At 33.7% G+C, this 10050-nt stretch overlaps 1 protein-coding gene across 1 annotated transcript in view; it reads right to left on the bottom strand.

Moving 5' to 3' along the window:
• Window positions 1-1013: 1013 nt before the first annotated feature.
• Window positions 1014-10050, bottom strand: part of LOC107286489 (lysine-specific demethylase 6A) — a 125027-nt gene continuing 115990 nt past the window's right edge. Inside the window, exons 27-28 of the mRNA XM_015814863.2 lie at window positions 8758-8928; window positions 1014-3376 (exon numbers count right to left, since the gene is read on the bottom strand). Coding sequence (XP_015670349.1) covers window positions 3347-3376; window positions 8758-8928 — 201 coding nt within the window. The 3' untranslated portion in view covers window positions 1014-3346. The remainder of the gene's footprint in view (window positions 3377-8757; window positions 8929-10050) is intronic.

Here is a 10050-nt window from a genome sequence, read left to right as displayed (position 1 = left end):
GAGTAATCTCTATCCCTTACAGGATTTGATTTATAGCACACTGAATCTAAGTAATGATGAACCTCACCAGCCTACTTCACAAAAAGGTGATGAAGATTTCTGCAAAGAACAAAAGTAACAGCAGATGACATGATCTGTGGACAAAATCTATATAAATTAAGAGCATGAAAACAAACTGCTCCTTCCTAGAGTGATGTAGGGTAATCTACTAGAACAATTTAAAGCAGTGGAGAAATCAAGCAATACTTATTTATTTGCATTCTTGGCATATTGCCTATCAGTCCCATAAGGTAGACCAGGCTTGAAAATCAACTCCACAGGAAGATTAGAACTAGTTTATTGGTAGGCCGCTATAGTAACAAATCTCCTAAGTTGGATATGTTTTTTTCCTCTTCCCTCTTCACCCCAGTGAACTAGGGAGGGGCTAACCCTGAGTCTTTTAATATTATCTCTGTTTTCAGGGAATGCCTTTGTCCATTTTGCTTATGTAATAGTTTCTGAATATTTATTTGAAGGCTACCTCAAATAATGAAGAATGCACGTTAATCTGATGGCAGAATGTGGGTATTTACACAAGCCTTCCACTGCTACGGGAAATGGCACAAATTATCAGATCCTCACAGTTCTTTTCCTGGATCTGATCTTTAAAAAGAAAATCTTGCAAACTTATATAAAGAGCTACCAGTTACAAATCAGAAATTCACAGGAAATTTTAGTTAGAATCCTGTAATGCCTAAGCTTTTTTATTTGGATATATCATTTCATACAGGTCTGGAGGTTAAATACTGTGCTATATTCAATAGTGGAGAAACTATAGTTTTATCTCATAACAAATATATTCCCCCCCCCCCCGAGAATGCACAGGTTTTAGATTTACTCCATTCTGTTTTTTCATAAAATCTATTTTATTATTTTATGTTTATGTTACACACACACAGTATATATATTTAATATATATTAAATATATATATATATATATTAATTTTGTTTTTATTTCAATCCTAAAAAATAAGTGGTATTTAATGTTTAAAAAGGCAATGCTGAATCTGCAAAACTAATTATTTGTGACTACGGAAGATATCTTTATACTTGGGTCAAATGTCCGTGCTAGGATAATTCTATGTGAGCAAAATGACATTTTCTCACTGAAGGCATATTTTACCTCTGGAATTTCAGCACTGAAACACAACAGCTACTTCATTGGAAATACGCCAAATAAACACCAACATTAATCCTTTGCTCACATTGTAAACTGATACTGTTAGCATATCAAACAAAACATACCGAAATGTAAGACAATAAGAATTCTCTCTTGCCATGTTGTCCAGTTTTGGGGCATTTCAAATAAACCATCTTTGTTTGTATTATCAGATAACACAATTTCAGTTTACTTATTGAAGAATACAAACTATATATGTGGGGCTAAGATTAAATACCAATTCTCTTCAGTGCCATACTTGAAAGTGCTATGTATTACACTGATTCTGAAATTATTATCTGAAGTACTGTAATAAGGTAACTGTTTTGAAACTGGTTTTGGTCACAGTAATTTCTGATTTTTCTCTTACCCTTCTGGAGGCATGATCTGCTGAGAACAATGTAAGAACCATTATTTCAACAAATCTTGATAGTTTCTTTCAACAACATCAAATATAGTGAGACATTTATAGAACTTAACAATTATCAGTTCAATTCAGAAGTTTATGAATCAGTAAACTAATCCACTGGGATGAACAAAGAACTTGGATTTCAATTTAATGGGTTTTCATGTGACAGGTGAAGCATATGGGAGCAACTGGATAAAAAATATTATCAGTAATTTTAAACAAAGAACATGCCCTAAAGGACACTAATGCTTTAAAAATTTATCAGTGATTGAATTACATAATAAGCAAAAATATAGCATGATTTGTACTTAAGACAATGTAGCCATATGCTTGCTAAAAAAACAACTGGAATGTACATTTCTTATTTTGGTTAGGTAAAGATATCATTCTCAAACTATTTCCTGTATAACTCCTTACTAAATTCCAAGGTGCCTAAATTGAATCTTCAAAATCCCATTAAGTTATATTTCATTGGAGCTTCTAACTAGGTTATTTCATTTATTACTTCTACAATTTGGCATCAGCTATTAGTCTGTCATTGCAGGAAGTGCAATTTAACAATAAATCAGTCTGAAGGACATATATCTTGAGGATACATACCATATATATATATATATTTAAAAATAATCATACTTTTGTAAGCAATATTTACAGTAGACACCTCAATTCTACCATATATATGTAAAACTTAAAAACAAGAAATTTAGGCTCTAATCTTTATACATATATTTATATTCAGTTTTATATATATTTATATATATATATTATATATACACACACACAAAAGAGTATATATAAAATATATATAATCAGATTTTTAAAAAATCAACAATAATGGGGCCATGTACATAATTTTTTAAAACTCAAACAATACAAAACTTTAAACATTAAACAATTTTAATAAAAGTTTCTGTACAATGCTAAGCAGTTTTATTTACATATAGAAAATGTAATAGGAGTAATGTTTGAAATTACAGAACTCCTTAAAATTTCAATGGCAGGTAATCTGGAAAAAATAACAGCATTCCATTCACAAATATTTTCAAGCAATAAATATGTATTTATAAATAGTGTAAATTTACATCAAGATTAGAAACAAAATCACAAATCTGAAGTTTATTCTTTAGTCTATGTGCAACCCATTTATCTTTGTGACTTGGCTGTTAATTTTTTAAATTTTTATTTAGGAAAGAAAAAGTAACCATCATGGTTTCAAAACAAGACAGAATAACATAAAAGCAGTAGAAAAAAAGGTATCACCTAAGTTTCACATTAAAAAACAAAGTAGCCCAAAGAAAGACATAAAATTCTAACTACCTTACATAGAAAGGACCAGCTAAGCCAGTACTTTTCCAAGAAGAAGGAGGGGAAAAAAATCTTTCAAGGGGAGCGGGATAGAGAATTTGATGAAACCAATTCATCAGCCCAGAAACAGAGAAATAGAAAAAAGGTGGTCTTCAAGTCAGTAGTCTGTATAATGTTGCCAGTTTTGTCAGATATATACAAAACGTGGGATTTTTTTTTTTCAATTCAGCTGAATGAGCTTTCTATTTTTTAAAATTCTGGAGTAGGAGCTGTGCTCTCTCCTGTCCAGTTGGTTGACACTCCACACTTGGAAGGTTGCATAGACACAGCTTTCAGCCAGCAGCCTTATGGGATCGCTACAAAATCCATGGTGCAGAACTGGGTCACTTCCTGAATATCAGAAAAGGTTTTATATAAATGTCCTTGGAAATATGTCAAGATGAAGATGATGGCAATGGAGGTGCCTGTAAAGAGAAAACACATCAGATTTGCCTTTAAAAAAAAAACTTCATATACTATAGGACAAGTATTCAGTACATACAGAATATTGACTTGACCTACAGTAGTCAATCTATTCTAAATGCTGTTCCACTGCAGCTTTTCAAAACACTTTGCAATTTCAGTGGTGACAAAGTAAATGAATATTTTAGAAGCATCTGCAAGTCTGCACTACTATAACCTATAATGCAGTTAAAGCTTCATTTAAATCCCATTCACAATCAAATTAAACAAACTACATACAAAACAACGTACTGTACTGTGGTATGACTTTAATGAGTATGTTTATTATCTTTGTTGAAAAAAAGGTTAATCAGTTCCTAAAGGGTAAGTCGAGTCAGATATTTTAATTTAGGAGATGACTAAGGAATGCACGTTTGAGGGGCCCTATTACATAAGACACACATTTTGGTTATCAACATCGAAGTAGGCTCTTCTGGACAGTTTTATGCACAAGAACTCTATATATCTAAAAAACACTTTGTCAATGTTCACAAGACTGGAAAGAGATATAAGACAATAGCGAAAGACTATTGTCTCCACCAATCCAGTCTGGATGACATTGTACAAATGGACAAAATGCAACCCCACTCATACTTTTCCCAGGACCTTCAACAAAATCATTCCAAGAGTAATGTGTAGAATATACCAGAAGGTCAAAGAAAACTCCAGAGTAATGGCAAAAAATCTGAAAGCTATCAGAATGATGCACACATGGGATGATACCAGGAAGAAAATCCCTGCTGTATGATCCAGCATGGTTTTGGGACAATGTTCTATGAAAAAGAGGAGATGAAAATGATATCTTTTGACATGAATTTTTTTTGAAGAAAATAATACCTTCCATTCCAATTAAAAAAAAACTCATCCCAACTGTGAAGCATGATAGTGGGAAGATTATGGTTTGAGGCTATTTTGCAGCTTCAGAACTTGAACAAGTTAGCATCACTGAGAAAACTGTACTAGAAATTTCCACAAGATAAATGTCATGGTATCTTATCTGTGAGTCAAAATTTAAACTAATGTGCTTCATGAAGCATGACAAAAATGCTGAAACATTTTGGGATGACCGAGTTCATACCTTGATTTTAATTCAAGATTCTGGCAAGACTTGAAGTGAACAGTTTATGGAAGATAGTCCAAAAATATCAACCAATTTAAGCAGTTTTGCAAAGGATAATGGACCATAGTGCCTCCAGACCAATTGTGGGGTTCATCAACAGGTAAAGAAATATTAGTTTGAAATCTATTACATGGAGTACCATCATTACTAAATTAAATGTTTCCCCGCTTTCCCCCAAATAAGCAGTGAATTATAGGTGAATGTGTTTTTTTTAACCAAATCTATATGTTGTGGGGTTTTTTTTAATAAAATCTCTTTATATATTAATAGGACTTTGATGAAACTCAGATCACATTGTAGGTGAAAGTATGCAGGATATGCATTAATGCAAGATCTATAAAGTTCACAGTTTCTGTCATCCCCATAATCAGAGGACATTTTAACATTTTATTCATTTTCTTCAGTTCATTTAGAGACACATACCCTTCAAACTTACATAATCTTCCTAACTTCTCATGTGTACAGAGCTCTCAGCTTTCTTGTTCTCTGCCTGTTTGAAATGTTATTCTTAAAAGTTCAGAAATGACCTGACCTGAATTACTGCAGGATTAAATGACCTGAATTATTGCAGGAAATTATTTTGAAAGATCCAGATAAGTAAAAGGGATAGTGGAAATCACTGAAACTAACACCTAAGTACATTAGAATAAGGTAGATTTAAAGCCAAGTGCTTGAATCTGAGGGGATGCAGAAACTGTTTTCATTTTTTATTTTACAAAATGGGGCACTCTCCAGTTTATCAAGTAGGAACATCTTACATTAGACACAAAGATTACTTGCAGAAGTGCAACAGCATTAAAAGAAACTTCTCAATTGATGGGCTAAGAAATGGAAGAAAGACCCAGGTCAGTCTAGAAGAATTCACTCTGAAGTTTCTCTTACATCTCTGTTATTTTATTATTCTGCTAATTTTCTGGAATGTTGAAGAAGATAAACAGATCTGCTCATCTAGAACTATTTTAACTTTTCCCCAAAGGGGAACTATATTGAAATAGACCTAAGCAAAGCAATTGATAAAAAGAGAGGGCCACAACACAAGTCACCAAGAGATGGACAAGGAACATATGATCAACATGAATGAATTTAAGGCTCCGGGATCAAACCAATTACATTACAGGAACTTGCAGATTTCATCTTGGAGCTATTTTCTACGATTTATGAGAAAAATGGAGGTGAGGCATAGTACTTTACCCTTTTACAAGGGGAAACAAGAGCTTAATAAACTATTGACCAATCAACTTGATGTTAAAACTAGCAAAACATTGGAATGGATTATTAGCAGTTGCTCTATCAATGTTTAGAAAAGAATGCATCGCATAGAGAGAGCTACCATGGGTTTATCCATAAACAAGACAGTCCATGCCCCATTGAGTTGTTTCAGAGATATTTCCTTACCAGATTCCTCAATGACTTCAACAATGACACAACTTCTAATGTATTGCCTTCACTGGAAAAGCTGAGATAGATTAACAGGTGTATCTGCCTTGAAAATAGCCCATGTTGAACTGTATAGCACAGACAAAATCAGGATAGGAAATGTTTTATGACATTTTGTATTATGTCATAAACTGCTTCATGTTATTTATGTCATAAAATGTTTCATACAATTTGCCAAATTTCAATTCCATAGGAGTCATGGATTCCTGGTTTTGAACACATTCTATAAGTTAGCCCATTTGGGATACTTTTGTTCAAAAGGTTTTGCCCTATGGTCTACCATTTTGCTCAGTTAAAAGATTCAGATGTCATGGTTCATTTGCAGAGCTGATATCAGGAACCACAGCTTTTAAATAGTAAATAGAGTGTACCTAATCTGTCTGATTTCCTTTTCATAGTGTGAACAGTTTAAATGGCAATGGAATATAGTGATCATTGTGTATTGGATGTGGTATATTTCTACTTCATAAGATTCTAGCAAAGAGGATGATAAAACATGGGCTGAACTAGGTTACCATGAGCTGGATATATAGCCAAATGCTCTGAGTCAAGTTGGAGGAAAGTATCAAGTGGCACAAAGTTTCCTTTTACTGTCAAGGTCAAGATTACCATCACATTTCCTCTGTATTTGTATTGGCCAGACCTCATGCAGGACATTGCAAATGACTCTGGACACTGCATAAAGGAAAAGATATTGAAAACCGAAGGGTATCCACAGGAAAATCATCAAGATTATCAGGGGACTGGAAGGAAAAAATTATAAGGAACAGTTGGGAGGAACTGGGTATACTTGATCTGGAGATGAGAAACCTTAGAGGAGACATGGGGCAGAATTGTTTTGAAAGACAGATAAGAAACAATGCATTTACATTACAAATAAGTAGCTTTTGGCTGGACTTGGAAGAAAAGTCCTAATAGCAAATGTTTTGAACAATAAACAGGATGGTTCAAGAAGTAGTAAACTTCTTTCACTGAGGGATGGGGTTGAGATGTTAAAAAGAATTTGGATAGCCATTTGTTAAGAGGATGCTGTAGTAGTGGATTCTTGCAAGTTGTAGAAACTTGGAAAGGATGATCTCCAAGATCATTTCCAGTGCTTACATTTAGAAATGCATAATTATCTAATTTTCTGTTATATTACTTCCATGGGAGCAAGACCAGTGGTGGGATTCAGCCAGTTCGCACCACTTCGGCAGAATTGGTAGCTAATTTTTATTGCTGAATTAGGACATTGGGAAATAATTTAAAATCTATAAATATTGTAGCAAATATTTTTTTTCTATGGGCTAAGGAGAATATCCAGCTGATAGCAGTCAGACCAGTTTCATACTACATTAAAAAGAAAAAAAGAGAGAACAAATTTCTTGTTAAATGTGGCTCTAAGACAGCTGAATGAAATTATAGGTAGTCCTCACTCAACAAACCTAATTTGGACTGACAATTATGCTGCTAAATGAAGCAGTTGCTAAGTGGGAAATGACTGTCACTGTGTTTTCTGACTGTAAAAAAACAAAACCCATGTACTGTTTCACATCTTCAGCTTTTGGTTGCCTCCTAATCACCCTCCCGGCTTTTGGCATGCTTGAATGCCTGTTTACTATCTTGTACACATTGAAAACAATGTGATTGTACAAGCAGTCTAGGACTGGTAGCCACAGGAGTACTGCATAAACAAGTTACTCTCTTGTAATTCCATCCTTTCCAATCTCTCTATTCTATGAGAAGGTGAGAAACAGTCAAGCAAAGGAGAGATTGTCTACAGACATGCTTCTCCCCCATCTTGCAGAGTGAAGAGATTGAAGAGGAAGTCATTGTAAGAGAGTAATTTGTTTGCATAGCTGCCTGCTGCTCCCAGCTCTAGGTGGATGACCCAAATGCAGTGGTGGGATTCAAATATGTGAACAACCGGTTCTCTGTGTGGATGCTGCTTCTGGAAGTTCATTCTGGGCCTGGGCAACAAAAAAATTAGCTACTGGTTCTGCTGAAATGGTGTGAACCGGCTGAATCCCACCACTGCCCAAATGCATTGCTTTTGATGAGTAGAAAAACAAACAACTTACTCTGTTGCAATCCCTTTGGGGGGGGACAGGACAACATATACTGACTGAAATGGTGATCATCTGACTAAGAGATGCTGTGAAGATTGTAAATTGGCCATAAAGTTATTTTTTTCAGCAACATCATAATTTTGAATAGTCACTGATTGAGTGGTTGATGAGGACTATTTGTGATTATAAGCCCCATCATGGAATCATCTTTCTCCTTAACTTTTAAATGAACAGGATGCTGTAACATGTTGTATTACGTATTTATTGACTCTACTGCAAGTACCAGGCTGTCTAAAAATCAAATAAAAGCAATTCTGGTATATATGGAATTTAGAGAAAAAATTAACTGGGAGATGACTCTTGGGATGAGTTCAATTCCCTTCAACCACATGGTAATATCTGGAGCTACAACTAAGTAATTTTGTAATTTATATTCTCTGAGCTCTATACACCCCTGCAATTTCTTCCTGACATGTCCAGTTGCTTTGCATCTCAGTGCCATTTCCTGGATAATGAAAAGTCAGATGTCATGGAATATAGGGCTATCAAGTGATCTTAAATTATCATCATTCAGCAGTCAAGGAATGAATTTGCTTTATAGAAAGAATACAGATGGTCATGAGTTAATTTGGAGAGATTAATAAGCTTTAGTTTTCTGAAGTTAATAATTTATAGCATTATTCAAACATGTTTTATTTACAATAATGCATTCAATGTATTTTGTATCTTCATCACTTACTAATGTAAATTGGTCATAGATTTGCATTAGATCCTCCATTCTGTATTGTTCTAGCACCACAAAGTTTTCCAGGTTCCCACTTATCTTTCGTGCACAGTCTAGGCAATTTACAACATAGGTTTTTTGAGAATTACTCTCATTTGTAACATAAAGCAAATTGAAGACTTCTACCTGTTGAATCACAAAAAGATGATAAAACTAATGTTAAAATAGTAGACAAAGTTAGAGGGAAAATCACACAGCAATTTAGAATATACATGCAAAGTCTAACCCTAGACATGACATCACTTTCATAGAAAATAAATTCATACTACTATCTGAGAAAAACAGGAGCTGTAAGAGCATATGTGTGTGTAGGGGGGTGCTGAAATAAGAATAGACATCTATGCTCTGAATTAATAGCATTCTTCCTTTAGCCTCTGGTGATTCAATTCCTCCCAAAATTTTAATCAGTGCCCATAAAGAATATTCCATTATTTTTCTGAAAATTTATGGTTTTAGTTATAAGACTTTTTTTCTGCCATCACCAGAGATCTTAAAAAAATAAACTGGAGAACTGAATAAAAATTATTAATTATGAAAAAATATTTACAATATTAATATGAAAAAACTTTTACTCCTCTCAAATGTTCTTCAAAATCTTAACAAAAGAAAAAATTTCTCCATTCTCCAATTAAAATTTCTATGCTGAAGTCTAGAAATACCTGCAACACCAAGATACTTTGGGGACTCCAAGAGGTGCTGCTATTTTCACAAATAAGAAGTTTTTCTTACTAATCTGATGTTTTGTGGAAATAGATTAGTAATGCACTTATCTGGTTATCAACATGCTTATGTTTAAGAATCAACTACAGTTACTTTTAATATATTAAACATTATGATTTGTTGATAACAGAATCTGGTACTTTATTAAAGTTCTTTCTTTGTATTTAAAAGGAGAAAATCCTGGAAATTTCATTTTTCTACCTTAGGGTTCAGCAATACATCACCAAAAGCCCACTAGGTAGTGTCTACTGTTACTTTCTCATCCCCCACCCATCCCAATTAAATAAATACAATAAAAAATGATCAGAAGATTTCTATGTCCTTCTAGGAGATTTTGGCCATGTAATTTTTAAAAGTATTTTTAATTTTGTGATGTTCATAACATTTTTTGCAATTATGCAAAAGGATCAATCTGAACAGTTTTTTGAACTCCATTTTAGATTTACCTGACGAGTTTCTATATTTGTTCATCAAAGCATGCTCTTCACAGTTCAAACACAGATCTGAGATTAGTCTTATGATGAATTA

Source organism: Protobothrops mucrosquamatus, unplaced genomic scaffold, assembly GCF_001527695.2.
Source record: "Protobothrops mucrosquamatus isolate PMUCROS unplaced genomic scaffold, P.Mucros_1.0 scaffold288, whole genome shotgun sequence".
NCBI classification, from domain to species: domain Eukaryota; kingdom Metazoa; phylum Chordata; class Lepidosauria; order Squamata; family Viperidae; genus Protobothrops; species Protobothrops mucrosquamatus.
This window is presented reverse-complemented; position numbering and strand designations above follow the sequence as displayed.